This window comes from Filicampus tigris, chromosome 10 (genome assembly GCF_054856515.1).
Source record: "Filicampus tigris isolate MCC_2025a chromosome 10, RoL_Ftig_1.0, whole genome shotgun sequence".
Classification (NCBI taxonomy): Eukaryota; Metazoa; Chordata; class Actinopteri; order Syngnathiformes; family Syngnathidae; genus Filicampus; species Filicampus tigris.
The window spans coordinates 399,373-423,466 of NC_141226.1; the positions used below are offsets into that span (position 1 = coordinate 399,373).

Here is a 24,094-nt window from a genome sequence, read left to right on the forward strand (position 1 = left end):
GCGGTACAGGTAATGGATGGATAGATGGATGTCTCAATGATTACAGACCCATTGCTCTTACATCAGTTATCATGAAGTCTTTTGAACGGATCATACTCTCACACCTGAAATAACTCACCAACCCTCTGAAGGACAGTTTTCAATCTGCATACCGGTCAAACAGGTCAGAGGAGGAGGCTGTCAACATGGCTCTTCTCAGGATCCTGCAACACCTGGAGACCACTCGGACCTATGCCCGGGTGCTCTTCATGGATTTTAGCTCCGCTTCAACAACATTGACCCTCTGAACCTCTTCAATAAACTCATGGACATGGACATTAACATCTCCTTGTGCCACTGGATCAGGAGCTTCCTCTCAGAAAGGACAGAGCGAGTCAGGATGAATAGCCTTTCATCCCGACCTCTGACCCTTAGCACCGGCGCCCCTCAGGGGTGTGTCCTGTCGCCCTGATTGTTCTCACTATACACAAACACACTCACATCATCACACACTTTAGTCTCAATCCTCTAATATGCAGATGACACCACAATAATTGGACTCATCGCCAACAATAACGAAAAACATTACTGGGAGGAGGTGGAACAAGCAGTCACTTGGTGCCACAACAACCTTCAGCTCAATCCATCAAAAACAAATAATTAATCATTGACTTCTCACACTCACCGACACCTAAAACACACATGTCCATCAGCACAGACACAATAACCACCACAGAGTCTTTCAAATTTCTGGGAACACACATCACTAACTCTCTGAAATTCATACAGCATTCTGAGGAAACATACAAGAAGGCCAACAAGAGACTGTTTTTTCCTCAGACGATTAAAGAAATTCCACATTCGGCATAATCTCCTCCTTCGGTTCTACACAGCCATAATTGAAAGTACTGTATTCTCACCTCAGCAATAATAGTCTGGTATGGTAATTTGGACAGTCACTCTCGCTCTAAACTTCAATGCATCATCAACAAATCCTCCAGAATTATTCGTCACACACTCCCATCGATCCATCCCTTAGACACACTATACTGAAGAGCAGTAAAAATCACTTCAGATCATACACACTCAGCTCACCACCTGTTCACACAGATGCCCTCAGGGAGGCGCTACAGGTCCATCACAATAAAGTCTGTTAGATTTAAGGACAGTTTTTTCCCAACAGCCAGAAGGCTTTAAATTTATCTTCGTCTTAATGTAACCTGTGCACTGACATGGATGTGTATTTTTGATGTTGACGATGGAACTGAGACAGGAGAAATGTGAGCTTTAACTGCTATACTGATAACAAATTACATCAACTCTGTTGTGTGGCCATTAATAAATGATTCTGATTCTGAGGGTCAATGCCCTTCCACCCTGCGCAGCTGGCTGGCAGCCAAGACTGTTCGTTCGGGAGGGCAAGGCTCAAGCCAGCCTCACCACATTCCAGCTGACACTGGACAACTGAACAAAGCACGGGACTGGAAGCTGTTGGCAGACTTGGGCAAAAAGCTGTGCTTTCCAACCGAGATAGTAACCACTAAACTACGTCCAGACCTTGTTTTCTGGTCAACTTCGCTCAAGCTAGTTTATCTAATTGAGTTATCTGTGCCCTGGGGAGGTGCAGTGAAGGAGGCCTTTGAGCGGAAGAAGCTGAGATATGCGGAACTGGCAGCCAGACTTGCCTCGGGAAATAGGAAGGACTGTGATGAAGTCCAGGGTAATGAGGGACCAAGGCGCGGCGGAACGGGCAGTGGTCGCAGAAACCCCGCCGATGGCTGGTGGTCTGCCTTACCACAGGCGGAACATGCCTTGATAAAATCCATGACATTTTTCTGAGCTCCAGCCACCAGAACTGTTGAGCGAACAGCCGGAGCGTACAGCCGATCCCAGGATGACAGGCTGTCAGGGAAGTCCACTCGGAAGACAGAGACAAGCCTAATAGAGGACTGTAAAAAGCAACTCAGACCAGCCAAGATAGACTTTTCTTATGCGCGGGGCAGTGGAGGCCACTCAAGGTGGTTTCTCTCCCAGTCTGCCAGCCTCTGTGCCCCCCACATGCTCTTTTTATTCAGTACAAGCTGCATGCATTCAAAGATACAGACACATGACAATAGCGGTACTTCCTCTTATCTGCACTTTGCAACAGTCTGCCTCTTGACAGCTTCCTGTTTGACACTTTGCACGGCACATTTTACTGCGTATGGAGGCTGTGGGTGAGGTCAACAAACGGTCACCACAGGACATTCAAGGAAATTAAACTTTTAACATGATATTAATGTAATTGTTGATTTCTCTCACATTTCCCTCCTGTATATCATGATTAAAATAATATAAACATAAACATCCATTCATCACCCAAAAGCTATTGCTTGAGTGGGAGGAAAAACTGTCCTACGCCATTTAGGCAGAAAACCCGTCCCAAGCAGTAGCCAAACAAAAGATAGCAAGCACTAAAGCTGTTTCTGATCCAATACATGTATGTACAATGTAAACCCGGAAACATCAAACATTCACAACTGCATTGCTTTTCTGTGAAATCTTCAAAAAGGATTACACAATAGTAGAATCATCATTATCATTAGAGTTCATGTACGCTTGTTGGTATTCAGACAGCTACAGGAACATGAGCAGCTACTTTCAGTTCATCAACATCCAAAAATTTGGCAGTACACATTTTTGCACAGGGGAATACCACAAAGAGATACAAAAACAGGATAATAATAGAATACTAATGATAATCGCGGCTATAGCGACAGCTATACCTTTCCAATTTCCAAATGTATCCTGTAGCCATTGCAAAAAGGTGTTTGGTTCAATTCCATACATATTTTGAGTTTTCTATGTAAGCTCTAAGCAGTGTAAGGGTTTCTGTTAACGATACATTAGACAATGTGTGTAGAGGGATATACAACAATCACCAGTTTTAATCAGTTGACAAACCCCTCCTTTTTCCGCTAATATAGTTTTAATGCCTGCCTATTCTGCAAAGCCACACGTGAAGTTGCATGCAATTGTAAAGCTGTATGCGTAAATAATGCTTCTGTGAAATGTGTTAAAGCGTTTACCTTGTGATTCAGATAATTGATCAGTTCGGTGTCGTGGTAAGAGGAAAAAGATAACCTACAAGTGGCAACTCTGTGAATTATTTATTTACTGATTTACTTATTTCATCTAATAATTTATCTTTATCTGGAATATTTCGAGATTGCCCAATTGCATCAAAATAAACAGGGGTGTTCTGTGTAATCGGAAGTATTGAATTAGCACTTCCTTAATCTCTTTTTGCTCTGTGTGTACTGTTAAGTGTCACCACATCATCATTGACAACATAGGTGGTTGTTTGCTGGACTCTAGTAACATATAGACCAGTTCATCATTGTCCCTGTTTTGTCCGTCAAAAGCTGTAGATTTCCCAGGATAGAGGTAGACAGCAGTCTATGAATAGGCGATTGTTCAGTGTGGGTGTTTTCTTGGTCACAAGGCTGTGTGCCAACTGCCATCAGGCACAGTCCTGTAAGGATGCAAACAGTGTCCTTAGCCGACAGGACTGTGGTCAGCTTCCGGCCTGTGGTCTGCTCCATCTTCCTGAGAGGGGTGTGCAAGCACGGAAAACCCTCCCTCCAACTGTGGTCTTTTGACATTGCGCAGTCAGCGCACTGGGTGCTGATCCTACTTCGAGGGACTGGCGTCGCTAGGTCCATCAACAGGGAACCAACCGAAGGAGCTTGCACTGTGACTGGTGGATCCAGCCGTCACGCCCTTCGAACTTTACAGCAGTTGGACTTGCTGCAATCACCTGGAAGGGGCCATCCCAGCGTTCACTGTCCCAACGGGGTTGTCTCAGCACCTTTGAGGAAGACCAGGACTCCAATCTGGACCTGGCGCGTCTGTGGAGTAGAACACACTGGCAAGTCATTGTGCTTATGCATTTCTTTCCGGTCAAACAGCCTTTTCATTTGGACAGGGATAGAGGGCCCTGCTACTGGTTGCTCTGGGGCAAGGTCAGGACGTCTATATGGTCATCCATACAGAATCTCAAATGGGGATAGAGTTTTTCCTCCTGTAGGTACTATCCTCATTCTTGTGGCTACAATGGGAATGCAATCAGCCAATGTCTCTTTGTTTCTTTCATGGTCTTAATGAGTCTGGCTTTAACTGTTCCATTGGTTCGTTCCACTAGTCCTGCTGACTGTGGATGGTACACATAATATCGCTTCAAGTCAATCTTTAACAGTTCACAAAGTGTGTTCCATTGTCACTTCTGATTACAGATGGAATTCCAAACGTTGGAATTATGCGTTCACATAATGGCTTTACAACAGTTTTCGCATCATTGTGGGTGCTTGAAACAGTTCAATCCACTTTGAAAACACATCAACAATAATAAGACAATATTGTTTCCCTTGTGTTTTGTTCAATTCAGTATAATTGTGTGTTGTTTTTTTTAAAAAAAAATCTACATCGTTTTTATTTATTTATTTTTTATTTTATTTATTTATTTTTTTTTTTCTGCCTGGCTCCAGAAGGGGGCCCCGGTGACCCGCGTCCGGGCGAGGGAAAACGTGGTCCGTTAATTTTACTCATCATAAGGGGTCATTTTAAGAAGGGGGACCGGAGGGTGTGCTCCAATTACAGAGGGATCACACTCCTCAGCCTCCCCGGCAAGGTCTATTCAGGGGTGCTGGAGAGGAGGATCCGTCGGAAGGTCGAATCCCGGATTCAGGAGGAGCAATGTGGTTTTCGTCCTGGCCGTGGAACAATGGACCAGCTCTACACCCTCAGCAGGGTCCTCGAGGGCGCATGGGAGTTTGCCCAACCGGTCTACATGTGTTTTGTGGACTTGGAGAAGGCGTTCGACCGTGCCCCTCGGGGAGTTCTGTGGGGGGTGCTTCGGGAGTACGGGGTACCGAGCCCCCTGATAAGGGCTGTCCGGTCCCTGTACCACCGATGCCAGAGTTTGGTCCGAATTGCCGGCAGTAAGTCGGATTCGTTTCCTGTGGGGGTTGGACTCTGCCAAGGCTGCCCTTTGTCACCGATTCTGTTCATAACCTTTATGGACAGAATTTCTAGGCGCAGCCGAGGTGTCGAGGTGGTCCGGTTTGGTGGCCTCAGTATTGCATCTCTGCTTTTTGCAGATGATGTGGTACTGTTGGCTTCTTCAAGCCGCGATCTCCAACTCTCGCTGGAGCGGTTCGCAGCCGAGTGTGAAACGGTCGGAATGAAGATCAGCACCTCCAAATCTGAGACCATGGTCCTCAGTCGGAAAAGGGTGGCGTGCCCTCTCCGGGTCGGGGATGAGATTCTGCCCCAAGTGGAGGAGTTCAAGTATCTTGGGGTCTTGTTCACGAGTGAGGGTAAGATGGAACGGGACATCGACAGGCGGATCGGTGCAGCGTCTGCTGTGATGCGGACCCTGTATCGGTCTGTCGTGGTGAAGAAGGAGCTTAGCCGAAAGGCGAAGCTCTCAATTTACCGGTCGATCTACGTTCCTGCTCTCACCTATGGTCATGAGCTGTGGGTCATGACCGAAAGAACAAGATCTCGGATACAAGCGGCTGAAATGGGTTTCCTTCGCAGGGTGTCCGGGCTCTCCCTTAGAGATAGGGTGAGAAGTTCGGCCATCCGGGAGGGACTCAGAGTTGAGCCGCTGCTCCTCCGCGTCGAGAGGAGCCAGTTGAGGTGGCTCGGGCATCTGATTAGGATGCCTCTTGGACGCGTCCCTGGTGAGGTGTTCCGGGCATGTCCCACCGGCAGGAGACCCCGAGGACGACCCAGAACACGCTGGAGAGACTATGTCTCCCGGCTTGCCTGGGAACGCCTTGGGATCCTTCCGGAAGAGCTGGAGGATGTTGCTGGGGAGAGGGAAGTCTGGGCTTCCCTGCTGAAGCTGCTGCCTCCGCGACCCGACTTCGGATAAGCGGGAGATAATGGATGGATGGATGGATCTACATCGTTTGCAAAAAAGTTTTTTTACATAGTGCGTAAATCCATGTGTGTGGTAGTGCTGGTGTACCTGTGCTATAATCCCTCCTGTTGACACATGACTCAATCCATGTGTAAATTTTGCTGCCCACTCATATAAGGATTTAAGTAGCCATGGCTTACTGTCGGCCATTTTCCCTATTCCTGTGTCATCTAGGTTTGCCCACTTTTCCCAATGTTGCTCTGTATGTGGTGCTTGTTTTTGTCGCAAATTCAAAATGTCTTGTGTTGTGTTCTGTGTTTCTGCTGCAAACAGTTCATGTGCTAATGTTGTGTCAACTGGGGGAATCCCCTGGGCCACTTCCTTAGCAGCTTTATCAGATAATCAGTTGCCAATTGTGATTTGGTAATTTCCTGTCAAATGTGCTTTACATTTGCAAATTGCAATTTTTTTATGCAGTTGTACTTCAAGTAGTTGTTGAAGTAATGCCTTGTGGGCGACTTCTTTTCCTGTTGTGGTTTTGAACCCTCGGTTTGCTCAGCGTTGACAGAACAATGCACTGAACCCCAGCCGTATTGGCTGTCTGTCCAAATGGTTACATCTTTCCCTTGAAACATTTTGCATGCTTGAATCAATGCTGATACCTCAGCTAATTGTGCTGAACACATTGACTTCAACGTTCCTTGAAATAAAATCTTGGTCTGTGTTTTAACTGCATCCCACCCTCTTTGCGTCCGTCTTCTCCTTTGCTAGCTGATCTATCAACAAAACTACTTCTCCAGTCGGGAGAGGCATATCAGTTAGGTCGAGTCGGGGTTTGGTGGAAATTTGGACTTGGCTACCACAGTCGTGTGGCGTGCCATCTACTGGTGTGGGCAGAAGTGTCACTGGGTTTAATGCGCCACACCTTACAATGTTAATGTGTCCCTGTGATAGGAGAAGCGCGGTGCAGTGTGGGTGTCACGCTGGTGACAAAAATATAATTTTCGTTTTTAAGAGCAGCACGGAGACTGCATGTGGGACCTTCAACGTTAAAGGATGAAACAAAACTGCTTCTGCCGATGTCTCGACCGCCAATGCTGCGGCCAGCACTGTTTGGACGCACTTAGAGTAGCTCTAGCCACAGGATCAAGTTGTTGTGAATAATAAGCTACAGGCCTACTTTTTGTTCCATGTTTTTGCATCAACGCCGAGGTCATAAAACCTTGCTTAACTGTTACTGTTTATTCAAAAGGGTTGTCATAATTTGGCAAAGCAAGTACTGATGAGTTCTAACAGAGGCGCAGAAGGCTTTACCGCCTTCATGACTGCTTTCTCTGTGTTTCCCCATTCTAGTCATAGTTCCTCATCTGAGGACGGCTCCGCATGCGTCTATCTTTTTGGTATTGTTTGCATTGTCGTGCAATGTGGCCTGTTTTAGTGCAATTAAAACATCTGCCTTCTTTGAGCCATTGTTGTTTCTCTGGGGTCAATTTGGAGGGATCAAATGGCCTTTTTTTTTTTTTTCCATTTTTATAATAAGGATCTTTCTTGGTGTTTTATTTATTTATTTATTTTCGGTATAATAAATGTTAGTCTCGTGACTCTCAATCTTTTTTGCTCTAAATTTTGTGCATAATTTAAAATTCTCAATTCAGGTTATGTCTTTTAAATAACATATCTTGTGCGAATATACACTACTTTTACTAGCACAAAAATAGAAACCATGCTAAACATTTCTATGGCTTAAGTTAAATTTCTTGTGTAGTCTTTAATATGAAGTCAATTTTCTTTGTGTTTATTTTTGTTTCAAATTGCTTCAAATGAAATTTGTAAATATATTATTGGTCATTATATTGTAATACAGTTTATATATGGCCTACCGTAATTTAAAAATATTGCATAGATTACATACTAGTATGTAACAGTCAACATTTAAATTAGTTTGACCCAATCAACATATTAAATGTGTAAGTTATCAGAAGCAAATTACTTTAACTTTGTTTACACTGTGTAAATATTACTTTAAAAACAAAAAATGTACTTAATAAACAAAACAAAAAAAACTCCAGACAAAGGTCTAAATGTACAGTCTAATAGCATGTTTGTTATTCTGTCAAAATTAGCATTTTACTCCAAGCGTATTATTGCTTTGGCACTTTATAAGTAGCAAGTTAACTCCAATGCACTATTTGTTTATACAAGGAAACCATACTTCAATTTATACATTTGCACTTTAATTTTTTTTCAAAATAATTAATTCAATAAATGTTAAGTCTAAAAGGAACTTAAATTGTTATAGTATCTATACTATATATATTATTTTATATATTATTAATATATTTTACATGTTTCAATCTGTTCTTGTTTTGACGCAAAAATTAATAATCATTTGGATAATCGTGATTTCAATTATTACCAATAATTAATGATACTTAATTAATAAAATAATTAATAATAAATGGCTGCTGTAGCGGCCATTGTTAAGTCCTCATCAATTTTTTTTTTCTCTGCTGTTTTCTTAGCTCGTTTTACTCCAAATTTTGGAGGTGTCACAACGAGGGCTTTATACTTAAACCATTGTTTCCCGTGTTCACTGTTCTTTCTCTTTTCTTTATCTTTCAACGCCAATTTACTCAATACTCTTCCCAATTCTTCACTATCATCTAGATCACCTGAAAAAAAACATACTTGTTTCTCCATTTTTGCACAAATTGTGTTGACCCTTTATAATCTCCTTCTGCAAACCGTATTTTTTCTTCAACTCTTCTCTATAACAACAAGTTGTTGTCCCTCTTGCCTCCTTGGGCTACACCCCATGCACTGGAGGTCTTATTTGCTTTCACCATTCTATTTATGTATTTTTCCTTTGTTCAGAGAAAAATGCTACATGCCTGGTGTCGTGTCAGATACCAAGCTTCTACTCCCAATTGGAGCGGGTAGCTTCTGGACGTTTATACTCGCGACCCGTTCACCAGTTTTAGAATTCTCTTAACTCAGGACATTCACACAACATTCACATTCACACTCACACTCACAGAAGTGATCAATTTCTGTGTCCTGAAAGCCAAGCTTTCACTTCGGGAATTAGCTTTATTCCTTACTATCCATAGTCAGGTTTTCACCTTACTATACTTCAGAATCATTAACTCTAACAATTCTTACTATCCTGTCAGTTTAACCATACACTGACCTTAGGTTCCTGCAATCTCTCCGTTGGTCGAGTCACTTGGGTTCGTTGGATGGTTTTTGTGTTCCTCCGGTGAGCGGTGTTCGACTTCTGGCCTCGTGGAAAGTTGGACTTCCAGGACCCAGTGGGTTTTGATGGTGCACCGATTGGTTCAGTCGTCGTCGATCGTCCACCAAAGAGAAGGCGTTACCATCCGGCTCGAAGGACCACGTTTTAGAATGTCAGGGAAATCCACTTGGAAGACCGAGACAAGCCTAATAGAGGACTGTAAAAAGCAACTCAGACCAGCCAAGATAGACTTTTCTTATGCGCGGGGCAGTAGAGGCCACTCAAGGTGGTTTCTCTCCCAGTCTGCCAGCCTCTGTGCCCCCCACATGCTCTTTTTATTCAGTACAAGCTGTATGCATTCAAAGATACAGTCACATGACAATAGCGGTACTTCCTCTTATCTGCACTTTGCAACAGTCTGTGGTTAAACGTCTTCTCTTGACAGCTTCCTGTTTGACACTTTGCACGGCACATTTTACTGCATATGGAGACTATGTGGGTGAGGTCAACAAACGGTCACCACAGGACATTCAAGGAAATGAAACTTTTAACATGACATTAATGTAATTGTCGATTTCTCTCACACAGACCACCCTGGAACTATGCCCCCACTGCAGCACCTCGGACCTCAAGGGTGGGGATACAAAAATTCTTCCCAAGGGGCACCCGGTAGGAACCAGGTTTTCCTTCAGCGCCTCCAGAATTCTTTGCTCCACCTCCCATCTCACTGCCCCCACGATGCATTCCCTGGGGACAATGTTCTCAGATTCGGTACCTTCTGCGGGGTCATGAATTCGAGATAAGGCGTCAGGTGTCAGGTTTTACATTCTTGGAACCTTTGCGATAGGTGAGAGTGTAGTTGTAGCGAGTCTAAAGCAATGCCCACCGGGCTTGGCGTGAGTTCAGTCTGGTAGCTGTTCGGCGGTAGGCCAGATTTTTGTGATCAGTGTAAACAACAAATGGTTCCTTGGTCCCCTCAAGCGAATGTCTCCACTCCTAGAGTGCCAGAATAATGGCCAAGAGTTCACAGTTTCCTACGTCGTTGTTGGACTCTGTTGAGCTGAGCCAACGAGAGAAGAAAGCACAGGGAGGGAGTGTCTGGTCGACCGGGGAACGCTGTGACAGTACGGCCCCCACTCCTGAATCAGACGCATCCAATTCTACAACGCAAGAGGGATCAGGGTTAGGATTGTGCAGCACCGGAGGATTCATGAACGCCGTTTTTAATTCTAGAAAAGCTTTTTCGGCCGTCCCGTTCCATGAGAACGGAATCTTGACTGAAGTCAACCACGTCAACGGTAAAGCTTGCTGACTGTAGTTCCTGATAAATCGACGGTAGAAATTTGCAAATCCTAAAAAACGTTGCAGTTGTTTGCGAGTGGTAGGCGTTGGCCATTCCACCACTCCTTGGATCTTGGCTGGATCTGGCCGAATCTGACCCTTTTCAATGATGAAACCCAAGAATTGAATGGTCTCTGTGAAATTCACTTTTCTCAGCCTTATCAAACAGTTTGTTCTCTCGTCGACTAGTAGAATGATCTTGACATGTTGCTGATGTCATGGAGATCTTTTGAAAAGATCAAAATATCATCAAGATAAACAAAACAAAACACATTCAGAACATTACGTAACACATCATTAATAAAATTCTGAAACACAGCTGGGCCATTGGTCAAACCAACTGGCATGACTAAATTCTGACTAAATGACTAAATAAACTCGAAGTGACCTAATGTAGTCTTGAAAGCCGTTTTCCACTCATGCCTTCCCTAATCCGAACCAGATGGTACGCACGGCGCAAATCCAATTTTGAAAAAACGGCTGGAGAGGAGAGAAGTCTAGCAATGGAAGTGGGTAAGTACAAGACGCAGGATATGGAGAATTGGGGATTAAATCAAATGCGTAGTCACATGGTCTATGTGGTGGTAATGAAGATGTGCTATCCTTGCTAAAAACTTGCCGCAGGTCGTGATAGATCCTGGGCACATTATCAAGGCAGATCAACTCTACTGGCATAGCAAAAAGTGCTCCATCTGATTATGACGGGACTATCCCATGTAATAACTGGATTATGCAATTTTAACCACAGCAGACCAAAAACCAAAGGTGCCGATCGTGATGGCATAATAAAATAACGCCGTGTCGCAACATGGTTACCGGAAATCTTTAAAGTTAAAAGTGCCATAACATGTCGTACTTCCGCCAGGGGTCGCCCATCGTGGTCGTCTACGTTCTTGGATTTATCTACCCCGCACCCGAACTCGCGAACCACCACAGGATCAATAAAAAAAAATAAAATAAAAAAATCATCGTCCCTGGAATCCACTAACACACATACTGCGATACCATGTATCTGACCTATAATTTCCCCCTCCAGTTTTAGGCGGTCCGTTTTGCAATCCCTGTTGTCCATGATGGCAGTCGCATCAGAGTCCTGGAGGCCGGTGTAGTTAGCCGTGTCAGACTTACAATTGTCCCCGGAGTGGGGATGATCAGTCGGGCGTGGAGGCCGGGAGGGACACCTGGAGACCCGATGACCCTGCTGACCACAGTAAAAACAGGCCTGCTCGACAACCTGTCGCTGCCTCTCTTGTGCCCCCCCACTTTTAATCAGAATGCTGTGTTTCAACTAGTGGGCCTGCTATGAACATATTCTTGAAAAAAATATGTTTGGTTTGACTGCGCTTTAAGGGTTATGCTCGTACTAATCTCAGGAGCAGATGTCTACCAGCCTATGGAGTAACTATAAGTTTCAAACATAATCTCGTTACTGTCGCTGGTTACGCTGCCTGATCGTCACTAAAAAAAAGGGGGGGGGGGTGCCAATAGTAAGCGGCGTTAATGCGTGTTTTACAAGTTGGTGTGAAAATGTAATCGCTTTTATTTTAATCACATTTATTTTCAAATCTTTACTACCACCACTTCGTGTCGAAAATGTAAACGCTTTTATTTGCAAATCTTTACCACCACCTCTGTACCCGTCTGACAGTACCCCTCCTCCGGCCAGATCTATGGGGTCAATATTGCAGCAAAACCATTTACAAATGCGTATTTCAATACACAAATGTGTAAAAAGAATCAGTGTCCGTAAACACAGTCACAAATGCGTAATGAGAATTTACAAATGCGTAATTGAAGTCACAAATGCGTATTGAGAATCTACAAATGCATAACTTAAAGGGATACTTGGGTCGGAATGGCCATGTTTTCACAAACAAGTTCATTTTATATATTTTTTCATCAGGAAAATGAAAAGAGTTGTCATTTTCTATTTTATCCATTCATTTTTAGAGAAATTAGGAAATAAGTGATTTCATGAATAATGCTCCTTTTAATGAGGAAAATGGCCGCGCCCCCTACGGTTTCTCCATGTTCGGTTATAGATCCAAGTCCGCCTGATTCCTGCCCGCTGCCAGCCACCGTCTGCCCCGAGAGTTGACACGAGTTTAGCATAGCTAAATGTCTGAAATATAACCAGTCGGGGTTCGTGTGTGCATTCATGCTCTTGTCCGTTTCAGCCTGTGTAAGTGGAGAAGCGATCGCCACGGTATATTTGATTTTGTGGAGGTGATCATGAGCTCATGTTTGATGTCAATAAACTATTGTGCAGAACACTTTTGTACTTTCACAGGTTGAAGACAAGAGACAAGAGTAGTAATGTGCATTGCATTTTGGTGGTGATCGGTCGCCATTATAGACAACAGAACTGACAAAGCAAGCAATATTACCACGCTTGCCTCCCTCCTGCGACGTAGACCGCTGAGACCGAAAAAATAACAAGTCGAGCTCCAAAAGGGGGCGTGCCAATTTGTCGTAAATCTAATCAGAAAAAAAGCCCTTAAATTACTACATTATTACAGAGTCTTTGGGGGGGGGGCATTATAGTACTGATGTCATTTATACATGCTAACCTATCATATAAGTGCCAATGTTAAGCACATCCAAGTGTCCCTTAAAGTCACAAATGCGTATTGAGATTCTACAAATGCGTAACTGAAGTCACAAATGCGTATTGAGAATCTACAAATGCACAACTGAAGTCACAAATATGTCACCAGAATTTATAAATGCGTGAATTAAGTCACAAATGTGTGACAAAAATCTGCAAATGTGTACATTGATTTGAATGTGCAAACACATGGTTAAATACGTACAGAGATCTGTATGTGGGTGATCTGTAAACACTGGGCCTCTTGATTGGCTGTATTCGTACATGTGACTTTTGCCACAGTCCTGTCGTACAGGAGTCACAAATGCGTACTGCGATTTGTGAATACGTGTCTGGTGGAGAGTTGTGTGGCTCTGTAGCTACATATTCAGACCACAAGAGAATGCTATTATTCTCGAGCTGCAGCAGAAAGCTGTCCCGATAGTTTGTTAATGGGCTGAGGTCAGCTTTCGTGAATAATGAAGATCCCCCCCAAAAAAAGCATCCATCACTGCTGGGGAGATGCTGTCAACAAGTAGAAGGTGTCATTTTGGCTTGTTAAAAAGATGTCAAAATAAAAATGATTTTAAAGAGTGAAGAAAGCGGACAATAATAACTTTAATAATTTTAGAAAACATAATCGGCAGGACGAAAATCTCCCCTACATCTTTTGCCTGCGATAAACAATAGAAATCGAACAATAGAAAACAAAGCAACAAGGGGATTACAGTATACAATACTGTAACATATCTAAAAATGGATGCGGAAAAGTGGGGGGAACACATTTTTACCTGCTAGAGCGTTTTTTTTTTCTAAACTGGCGTCATGAGTAACGGCAAAAAAAAAATGTAGCTTACTTGCATTTTATTTTAAAATGTATTATCTTACTTTTGACAGCTCTCCAGGTAAACCTTTAGTACCCTAATGTCTTCTCCCTGGTCCCCAATCCCAGCGTCAAATCTCCTCCACCTGGACATGCTGCTGACGTCACCCGGCGGTGTGCTTGAGCACAAAGGGTCTCTCGTCTATTACAAAATTACCACTTAAACTTTCAAAATGTCATCAACAGGCTTTATAGCATGGAAATTATGCCATCTGCATAATTTTTCTCCTCATAAAGAAATAATTTGGAACAATTGTAACATTACCATAAAGTATAAAACTTTATATAATGAAGCCTGGATTGAAAAGGGTATAATTTATGTTTCAGATCTGTTTGAAAGTAATCGCAATATTTACAGTTATGAAAATTTTTTGAAAACAAAATCCTTCCCAGTTAAGTTCAAAGAGTTTAAGCCGATTGTAAAATCTGGATCAAGTGGTTAGCATGTCCGCCTCACAGTTCCGAGGTCGAAGGTATGATTCCGGCCCCAGTATGATTCCGTGTGACTCCACAAACAGAAAACGGCTGTTTGTATGATCCTCATTTTGAAATTAAATTCTCTCAAGTTTTAGTTCCATTTACTTTCAATGAATCATTTTTATTATGTCCAGGCAATAAATCATTTTTTGCTTTAAATAGAATTTGTGCTAACTTTAGTTCCACACAATGAAGACCTTGGTACCAGAGAGTACTGTGGCAGAAGAGGCAGTGCAGAGATTTAACCTTAAAGACCTAGATAGACCAAACCGACGTCGGAGGTCGTGAAGCGTCGTGTCGTCTGAATGCGCCATCTGTTTGTTGTAGTGACCACTGGCGTGGTGTCGTAACTCATCAGTAAGTGTCTTGGGGGCATTTATGCATGTTGAATCAGCGTCGACATTTGGTCACTCTGACTGGCTTTTAGCTAGCAAAGCAGCGCTCGGCGCACCAACGGGAAGTGACAAATGCGGATAAAGAGTGAGCACGCCTTCGCTGCCTTAATCTTCTTACAAGTACAAAAGTGAGGGTTGACAATTTAAGTATTTCACAATACCATGTCAAGAACGTGATGGTTTACTTCGCGTGGGAGTTCGTGAGCTTAGAATACTGTATAACTGAATGCATTGTTTACATTTTTTGAATCCACCCCTGGCCAACAGCTTTACGGTTGGATTTTTCTAACCATGAGAAATAGTGACTACCGCCGCCGGTGGTATGGAAGGGTATTACAGTGATCCCTCATTTATTGCGGTTAATGGGGACCAGAACTCGGCGCGATAGGTGAAAAATCGCAACGTAGCATCTGACTTATTACTATTATTATTATTATTTTATATGATATTTATTGGACAGTTTTATTTTGCGGGGGATTTGCGCCTCTGTTATGCTGTTGCGAACCCCCAACATGGTTACCACACTTCTAAATACTTGTTAAATAATCAATTTAACTTTAAAAATGCAAAATGAAGAATAAATACCAAGCTGCAGGCTATGATAAGAATTGAGCTTCAACCGCGGCAGCTGACGATCACGACGGAACGCTCGCTAAAAAGTACGTTAAAGTTTACATTTTTATCATAAAATTGACTTACCTTAACAAGAATGCCATTGTGTAATTCATCCAATCCTGCACTTTAAAACGCTTGTCGTCATCGTTGTGAAAAATGAAAGTAAAAATGGTCGCTTCATCTTCCCTCCTTCTTCTTTTCCTGCTTTTTCTTAAAAATGAAGAAGCACGGCCGCCGGAGTGGATCATGCATTAACTTTATCTTTGCACAATAACATCAATAAAGTCCTTTGGAAAAAATGCAATGCAGGATTGTAGTTAAGGTAAGCTGTTTTAAGACAACCGAAGACAAAACTAACAAACACTTTCACACTTTATTCGGCGATGTCTAAGTCGTCGGTGCCGGCCGGCCGGGAGCGCGCTGCGCTTATGACATATAACCACAGCTGTTGTACTGTACTATCCGATTTTTACAAAACTTTACTAGAGCAAACACATCATTACAAATACGGAGGGGAAAGTATCCGGCTTGACTCTGAGTAAATCAATGGCACATTAGAATAGTGGACGAGACTACCGAGAGGCTGCAATGATGCGCACCCAGTCACCTCACATATAGTACACAAGTGGAAAAAGTAAATCCGAGATTCGTCCTTCCGACGGACCTTCCTCTCCAGCACCCCTGAATAGACCTTGCCGGGGAGGCTGAGGAGTGTGATCCCTCTGTAATTGGAGCACACCCTCCGGTCCCCCTTCTTAAAAAGGGGGACCACCACCCCGGTCTGCCAATCCAGAGGCACTGTCCCCGATGTCCACGCGATGTTGTAGAGACGTGTCAACCATGACAGCCCCTCAACATCCAGAGCCTTTATGAACTCCGGGTGGATCTCATCCACCCCCGGGGCTTTGCCACCGAGGAGCTTTTTGACTACCTCGGTTACTTCAACCCCAGAGATAGGAGAGCCCACCTCAGAGTCTCCAGGCTCTGCTTCCTCAGTGGAAGGTGTGTCGGTGGAATTGAGGAGGTCTTCGAAGTATTCTCCCCACCAACCCACAACGTCCCAAGTTGAGGTCAGCAGCACCCCATCTCCACTATAAACAGTGTTAATGGTGCACTGCTTCCCTCTCCTGAGACACCGGATGGTGGACCAGAATTTCCTCGAAGCCGCAAGGAAGTCATTTTCTATGGCCTCCCCGAACTCCTCCCACACCTGAGTTTTTGCCTCAGCAACCGCCAGAGCTGTATTCCGCTTGGCCAGCCGGTACCTGTCAGCTGCCTCCGGAGTCCCGCAGGCCAAATAGGCCCGATAGGACTCCTTCTTCAGCTGGACAGCAACCCTTACTGCTGGTGTCCACCAGCAGGTTCGGGGATTGCCGCCACGACAGGGCTGCCTCAACAATGGAGGCACGAAACATGGTCCACTCGGACTCAATGTCCCCCGCCTCCCCCGGGACGTGGCAAAAGTTCTGCCGGAGGTGGGAGTTGAAACTCCTTCTGACAGGGGATTCTGCCAGACGTTCCCAGCAAACCCTCACAATACGTTTGGGCCTGCCAGGTCGGACCGGCATCTTCCACCACCATCGGAGCCAACTCACCACCAGATGGTGATAAGTTGACAGCTCCGCCCCTCTCTTCACCCGAGTGTCCAAAACATGCGGCCGCAAATCCGATGATACGACTACAAAGTCGATCATTGAACTGCGGCCTAGGGTATCCTGGTGCCAAGTGCACATATGGACACCCTTATGTTTGAACATGGTGTTTGTTATGGACAATCCGTGATGAGCACAGAAGTCCAGCAACCGAACACCACTCGGGTTCAGATTGGGGGGGCCGTTCCTCCCAATCACACCTCTCCAGGTCTCACTGTCATTGCCCACGTGAGCATTGAAGTCCCCCAGCAGAACGATGGAGTCCCCAGGTGGAGCGCCCTCCAGCACACCCTCCAAGGACTCCAAAAAGGGTGGGTACTCTGCTCTGCTGTTTGGTGCATGAGCACAAACAACAGTCAGGACCCATCCCCCCTCCCTCAGGCGGAGGGAGGCTACCCTCTTGTCCACCGGGGTAAACCCCAATGTACAGGCGCCAAGCCGGGGGGCAATAAGTATGCCCACACCTGCTCGGCGCCTCTCACCCTGGGCAACTCCAGAGTGGAAGAGTGTCCAACCCCTCTCGAGAGGACTGGTACCAGAACCCAAGCTGTGTGTGGAGGTGAGCCCGACTATATCTAGTCGGAACCTCTCAGCCTCACACACCAGCTCGGGCTCCTTCCCTGCCAGAGAGGTGACATTCCATGTCCCAAGAGCTAGTTTTTGTTGCCAGGGATCGGACCGCCAAGGTCCCTCTTTTGCCGCCGCCCAGCTCACGGCATTCGACCCCTTTGGCCCCTCCCACCAGTGGTGAGCCCATGGGAAGGGGGGCCCACGTGTCCTTTTTGGGCTGAGCCCAGCCAGGCCCCATGGGTGCAGGCCCGGCCACCAGGCGCTCGCCATCAAGCCCCACCAACTTCAACTTCAGCTCGGCAAAGAGTTGTTTTTGGATGAAACGGATCGAAAATGCCACGCAGGAATGCCGACTATGCAGACACAGAAGAGGAGATTCTTTGGGAAAAATGTTTGTTTTTGCATGTTTTGTCACATACAAACACACACACACAATTTATACAAGTTCATGGGCTACTTTGTTGTTCTGCCTGCAGAGCCTGTTAAAAAAAAGTACATGGGCTGAAATTTTGTGCTACTTGTGCTTAATTTATTTATTTTATTTATCCATCCATCCATTATCTGTACCGCTTATTATTATTTTATTGTTTATTAAAGTACTTGAATTTACCTTTAATTAAATGTAATTAGTTTTATTGATTGGATAGACTTTAATTTGCCTGAAGATGATTATTTTGTCTTTTCGTCTGATTGAATGGTTGTTTTTAAAAAAAAATGAAAAAATTAATGAGACGTTGCTACAGTTACTCAGCTTTGAGTAGTTTTTTTTACATTTACTCAAGTAATTATTTGGATGACTACTTTTTACTTCTACTTGAGTCATATTATGCTGAAGTCACAGTACTTTTACTTGAGCACAATTTTTGGCTACTCTACCCAATTCTGGCGTCGCTGTCTGTCGTTGCGGTGTATTTTTCCAGTGACGTGCCAACAGACGGGTTAAGTGTCTGTCACTGTTGACCAACGTCGTTTTGGTCTATCTAGGCCTTAAAACTAAGGTTTGTTGTCATGCTATATGCCACATAGTCATTGTTACATGGATGGCCAAGAAACTGAAAATAAGTATTTGTATATGTTGGTGATCATTCATTAAGTAGTTGACACTAACACCTCCTCCTCTTCTTCTTCCACATCCCCCTCATCTGACAGACAACCTGGGGACAATGAAGCAGAGGGGTCACGTCACATGCAACATGATAAAATATTATGCAGCTCTCACACGGAGACGTCATTCGGAACACAGCAAAATCTTCACCCAAGCTCCCTAGGCCTCCCACAGCAAAAGATTCGGCACATGACTGACTCTGCACAACTCATATGTCTTCTGATTGGTTTAGGCCACTGCTCATCCAATTCTCAAGTTCCTGAGCATAAAACAACTCATGCTTACCTAAAAAGCTAGAGTCAGGATTTAACATTAAGTTAAAGCAGGACACAAGAAATGTTGGCTACTTGCCAGTCATCGATGCCAGCCCAGCAGGTGTCAACACTACACGTTGAGTCTTGAGTCACTCCATTGCTGTTGCTGCTAGACAAAGAAAAAAAAATAGTGGTTATGGTCTCGGACAAGCCATATTTACCATAGCTCCGCTGGCAGACCAGTTCTTTCATGGGACAACCTTGTCATAAGGATGGAAAAGTTTAACACAGCCATGACATAACTTTCCTGCATTGTTTCAATTAACTGTAAATGGAATAGAATGAAATAAACTTAGCTGCAACACATGGTCTGAGCACCATTTCATGGCATGTGAGTGTTACCTAGTGGCAATATTGTTAGTCAGTGAGTGCTTAATGAATTAAAATATCACAGAAGTGATATCACTAAGAGGGTTAAAATACAGCTTTACTGTACAGTGTGTAATAAAATTACAAATTACTTCTGTTTAACACAATCCCAAGGTTGTTTTCATCACTTTTTGAAATTTGCTGAACGATGTATACTGTAATACTGCACCAATATAATAAACCAACCCAGAATGTCAATTCCGGTCACACACAGTGAGTGTGTGTGTAGCCCCGACTACTCAAATAGTGTTATTTTGATATCAAGTAAATTGGACCAGATTCTAGATTCTCGAAGGCTACAATAGTGGTAAGGGCAGGTGTGCATATGAAATCGCTGGAGACAGAATTGCGCAACAAAAATACATGTATTAAATGTAAACAACAAAACTATTTACAACTTAACAGCCGGCATCCATATGCATGTGGTACCATAGTTCACAATTGTAAAAAATAATACCAGAGTCCTACTGAGCTCAGTAATATTCAGTCTTTAAGTCAGTCAGTCAGTGTCCTCTTTCGTAGTCTTAGGTAGTACTTGAAGTACTTGGGGGACGCTGCCCAGCTTCAGGCTCAGGTTGAACATGTGCTGGACAATTCCACACAGCTGGTCTGTGCAGGATTTGAGGAGCTGGGGGCTGATGCCATCTGGACCCAGGAGGAGTAGGTGGAGACTGCAGCAGGAGAGACTGAGTGGAGGCAGGCATCTGATCGAACCTATTGAAAAAGAGATTCAGCTCATTTGCCCACTGCAGGTCCCCCCCAGTCCGGGTCTTGGGTTGTCCGTGGCCTGAGATGGTCTTCAGGCCCCTCCAGACTCCCCTGGCGTTATTCTGCAGCAGCTGCTCCTCCATCCTCTTCCTGTAGGACCTTTTCCCCTCTCTGATCCTCCTCCTCAGCTGCCGCTGCACAGTCCTCCGCTCCTCTATGTTGCCTGACGCAAAAGCCCTCCTCTTCTCCTTCAGGAGAGCTTTTATGTCTGGTGTGATCCAGGGTTTGTTGTTGGAGAAACACCTTACTGTCCTGGTGGGTATGGTGTTCTCCATGCAGAAATTTATATAGTCTGTAACAGTGTCCGTTAGACTACTAATGTCTTCCCCGTGAGCATCGCTGAATACTTCCCACACAGTTGTGCTGAAGCAGTCCTTTAAGGCCTCCTCGGCCTCTCCAGACCATCTCTGAACCGTGCGGGTCACAGCTGGCTGCCTGCAGACCAGAGGTTTGTACCCAGACTGGAGAGCCACCAGGTTGTGATCAGCTTTGCCCAGCGGGGGGAGGGGCAGTGATGTGTATGCCTCCTTGGTGTTGGCATAGAAAAGGTCCAGTGTTTTATTGTCTCTGGTGTGGCAGGTGACATACTGTGTGAATGAAGGCAGAGAGGCGGAAGGGGAGGCATGATTGAAGTCACCGGAGATGAGTACCAGGGCATTTGGGTGCTGTGTTTGTAGCCTGCTCACTGCTGCAGTCAAGACATCACAGGCTGTGTCGCTGCTGGCAGCTGGTGGGACGTAGACGGTCACCGCGATCACGTGACTAAACTCTCGCGGGATGTAGAATGGCCTCATGCCAACAGCTAGCAGCTCAATATCCCTGCTGCAAAGATGCTCCTTAATCGTGATGTGCCCAGGATTACACCATCTATCGTTCACAAACACAGCCAGCCCTCCTCCTTTCCTCTTTCCACTCTCCAGCGTCCTGTCCGCGCGTATGATTTGGAAGCCGTCCAATTCTACGACCGCGTTCGGCGTTAGCGTTGTTAGCCACGACTCCGTGAATAGCATCAGGCTAGCCTCCCGGAAGTCCCTCTCGTGCCGGGTAAGCGCCGCTAGCTCGTCCATCTTGTTGGGGAGCGATCTAACATTCCCCATGATAACAGACGGGAGGACGGGATGGTATCGTCTCCTCCTTTCCCGGCGTTTAACCCCCGCACGAGATCCCCGTCTCTTCCTCCTCAGCTCACGGGGGATATCGGGTCTCGCCCCGGGAGCCGGCGCATGGTTAGCACGGAGTGCTAACAGCTGATTCCGGCTGTAAACAATGGGGGCTCGGCTCCAAGCCAAGTCGCCGGATACGATCGCGCAAAAAATAGCCATCAGCAGCAGCAAGAATACCGCAGTTTGGGTGTCCATTGCTACGCAAGTTACGACTATCAATTATACGAAAAAGGTATGAGGTAGAGTAATATTAAAGAACAAAAACACACGAAAAGGCTCACCGATGAGCCGGAGCTACTGTAGCGGGCTGCCACTCGCGCGGCGCCGGAAGTAAATGATCCAGGACTACCTCACAAACCGGCCACAGTATGTGAGGACACAGGACTGTGTGTCTGACGTGCTCCTCTGCAGCACGGGGGCCCCACAGGGAACTGTCTTGGCTCCCTTCCTGTTCACCCTCTACACCTCGGACTTCAACTACAACACCCCTACCTGTCACCTGCAGAAGTTCTCTGACGAATCTGCGACTGTCGGCCTCATCACAGGCGGAGATGATCGGGAGTACAGAGAACTTACTCAGGGTTTTGTGGACTGGTGCCAGCAGAACCGCCTCCTGATCAATGCGGGGAAATCCAAAGAAATGGTGGTGGATTTCGGTAGGCGCCAGCACTCTTCACCTGCACCAGTGAATATCCGGGGAACAGATGTTGAGAGAGTCTCAATTTACAAGTACCTGGGTGTTCATCTGAACAATAAACTGGACTGGTGCGACAACACAGACGCCCTCTATAGGAAGAGTCAGAGCAGACTCTTCCTACTCAGGAGACTGAGGTCTTTTGGGGTTCAGGGGACACTCCTCAGGAACTTTTATGACTCGGTGGTTGCATCGGTCATCTTCCAGGGAGTGGTCACCTGGGCAGGCGGCGTCTCGGCCCGGGACAAGAAGTGGCTGGACAAACTGGTCAAGAGGGCCGGCTCTGTCCTGGGCTGCTCCCTGGACTCTGTGGACTCAGTGGGGGACAGGAGGATGTTGGCCAAGCTGTCATCAATGCTGGGCAACCCGGACCACCCCCTCCAGGGCACCCTAACAGCACTCCACAGCACCTTCAGTGACAGACTGTTACACCCTCGCTGTGCAAAGGAGAGATTCCGCCGTTCCTTCTTGCCTGCTGCTGTCAGACTCTTTAACAAGAACATTGTGTAGTCTCTACAAACTGGCGGTCATTAGTGCAATTGTGCAGTCCTGCACCTGAGCTCATATCGTGCAATACCCAATATTCCCCACTACTGTAATACCGTGCAATACTCAACATTCCCCACTACTGTTAGTCTAGTTTTATTTTTATCCAATGCTGTTCCTTACATTTCACTACAGCACTGCAGCACTGTCACTTAGAGTATTTTTTCCTCTGTACTACGTACAGGCCGAAATTAGTGTTCCTCATATTTTTTATGTAGATGTAGGTTGGTGTGTATACACATGTGTATATACACATGTTACTGCGTATATCTACATAGGTTTGATTCTAAATGTTTGCCGTCAATGTTATACATTAATGGCCACATTATGCCGCCGCCCCTGTGTGACCTATATCTTTGCTACTGTAACAATGAAAATTTCCCCACTGTTCGATCAATAAAGGCATTCTTATCTTATCTTATCTTAAGAAGTGGTGTAATAGTGGTAGTTGGGTTTGTTACCACGTGATGTTTCTGAAAGGGTAGTGAAGAAGGTTTTCTTATCTCAGTTGGGGTTCTGGGCACAGGCTCGCCATCTCCATTGAATGATAATGAATCTTCTCAAATCTTCTTGTACAATGTCTGTACCAAGGTAAAAAACCTAGCCTGCATAACAATAATTGTATTATTGTATGTAGCTAATAAAAGTATTATCAATTTGCAGTCTTATCAGTCGCTATAGCTTCACAGTAGTTCTCAATTTCTCAAACACTGCATTCAAATATCACATTCGAAAACAGTTATTCATATACATACATGCATGTTTTCCAAAATATCATTGTTACACATGAAATTAACCAATGCAATAACAATAACATATTTCTCTATTTATCTTCAATTCCTTATAAACCCTATGTTTTATGATTAACATGTATTAATCATTTAAATCAAGAAATAATTGTATTACCAACGGGTAGTTGAGTAATTCAATATTCCACTTTAAACTCACATTACATCAAAATGAGCATTCAACATCTAAATGTAATATAATTCACCAAAAACATATTTACATATTCATTTGTCAACCTAAACCTTGCTTTAGAAATATCTTTAAACAAGTACAATCAAGTTTCTTACAGCAAATAAGCAGTATATTACCACTCGCGATTAGCATTAGCTTAACGTTAGCTTCGCGTTAGCCTAGCATTATCATTTTTACGTCGTAGCACATGGCGACTCACCAAGACGACGTTCTAGTATGAACACGGTCGGACTGTCATGGACCCTCAGTCCCCGCTGGGATTCACACTTTTAAAATAAAACATTTCCCAATTAGCATTTGAATATTGGTCACATTTACTTCGACTCTAATATGTTTCTCACCCACCGAGACCGTATATTAGCAGTAGCACTCATAAGAAATTGTCACGCAACCTTTCAGTTGGGCATCCAAGCGGAAAAGAACGAAAAAACAAGGTGAACTCGAGACCCCGTCTCGAGTAGGCGGGACAACTTGACTTTGTCCAATTAGAAAGTCATTATCACCTAAGTGAC

At 44.7% G+C, this 24,094-nt stretch overlaps 1 protein-coding gene across 4 annotated transcripts; it reads right to left on the reverse strand.

The window, feature by feature from the left end:
• Positions 1–1,952: 1,952 nt before the first annotated feature.
• On the reverse strand, positions 1,953–24,094 carry LOC147140335 (uncharacterized). Of its 4 annotated transcripts, none has more exons than XM_086043732.1 (7): positions 23,928–24,094; positions 23,782–23,848; positions 22,274–23,206; positions 19,099–22,038; positions 18,753–18,796; positions 9,078–10,282; positions 1,953–3,869 (listed from the first exon to the last, which is right to left on the reverse strand). In XM_086043732.1, the coding sequence occupies exon 4, from the start codon at positions 21,554–21,556 to the stop codon at positions 19,955–19,957; it is 1,602 nt and encodes a 533-aa protein (XP_085899858.1). In that variant the 5' UTR covers positions 21,557–22,038; positions 22,274–23,206; positions 23,782–23,848; positions 23,928–24,094; the 3' UTR covers positions 1,953–3,869; positions 9,078–10,282; positions 18,753–18,796; positions 19,099–19,954. The 4 variants fall into 4 exon arrangements, with proteins under 4 accessions (XP_085899858.1, XP_085899857.1, XP_085899856.1 ...); XM_086043731.1 differs by adding an exon at positions 18,898–19,006 and having other exon boundaries at positions 1,953–10,282; XM_086043733.1 differs by lacking the exons at positions 1,953–3,869; positions 9,078–10,282 and adding exons at positions 10,289–14,075; positions 18,898–19,006.

What these genes read in the sequence shown, in the direction of transcription:
- LOC147140335 (XM_086043732.1), bottom strand. Translation starts at nt 21,556, where the DNA reads ATGGACACCCAAACTGCGGTATTCTTGCTGCTGCTGATGGCTATTTTT.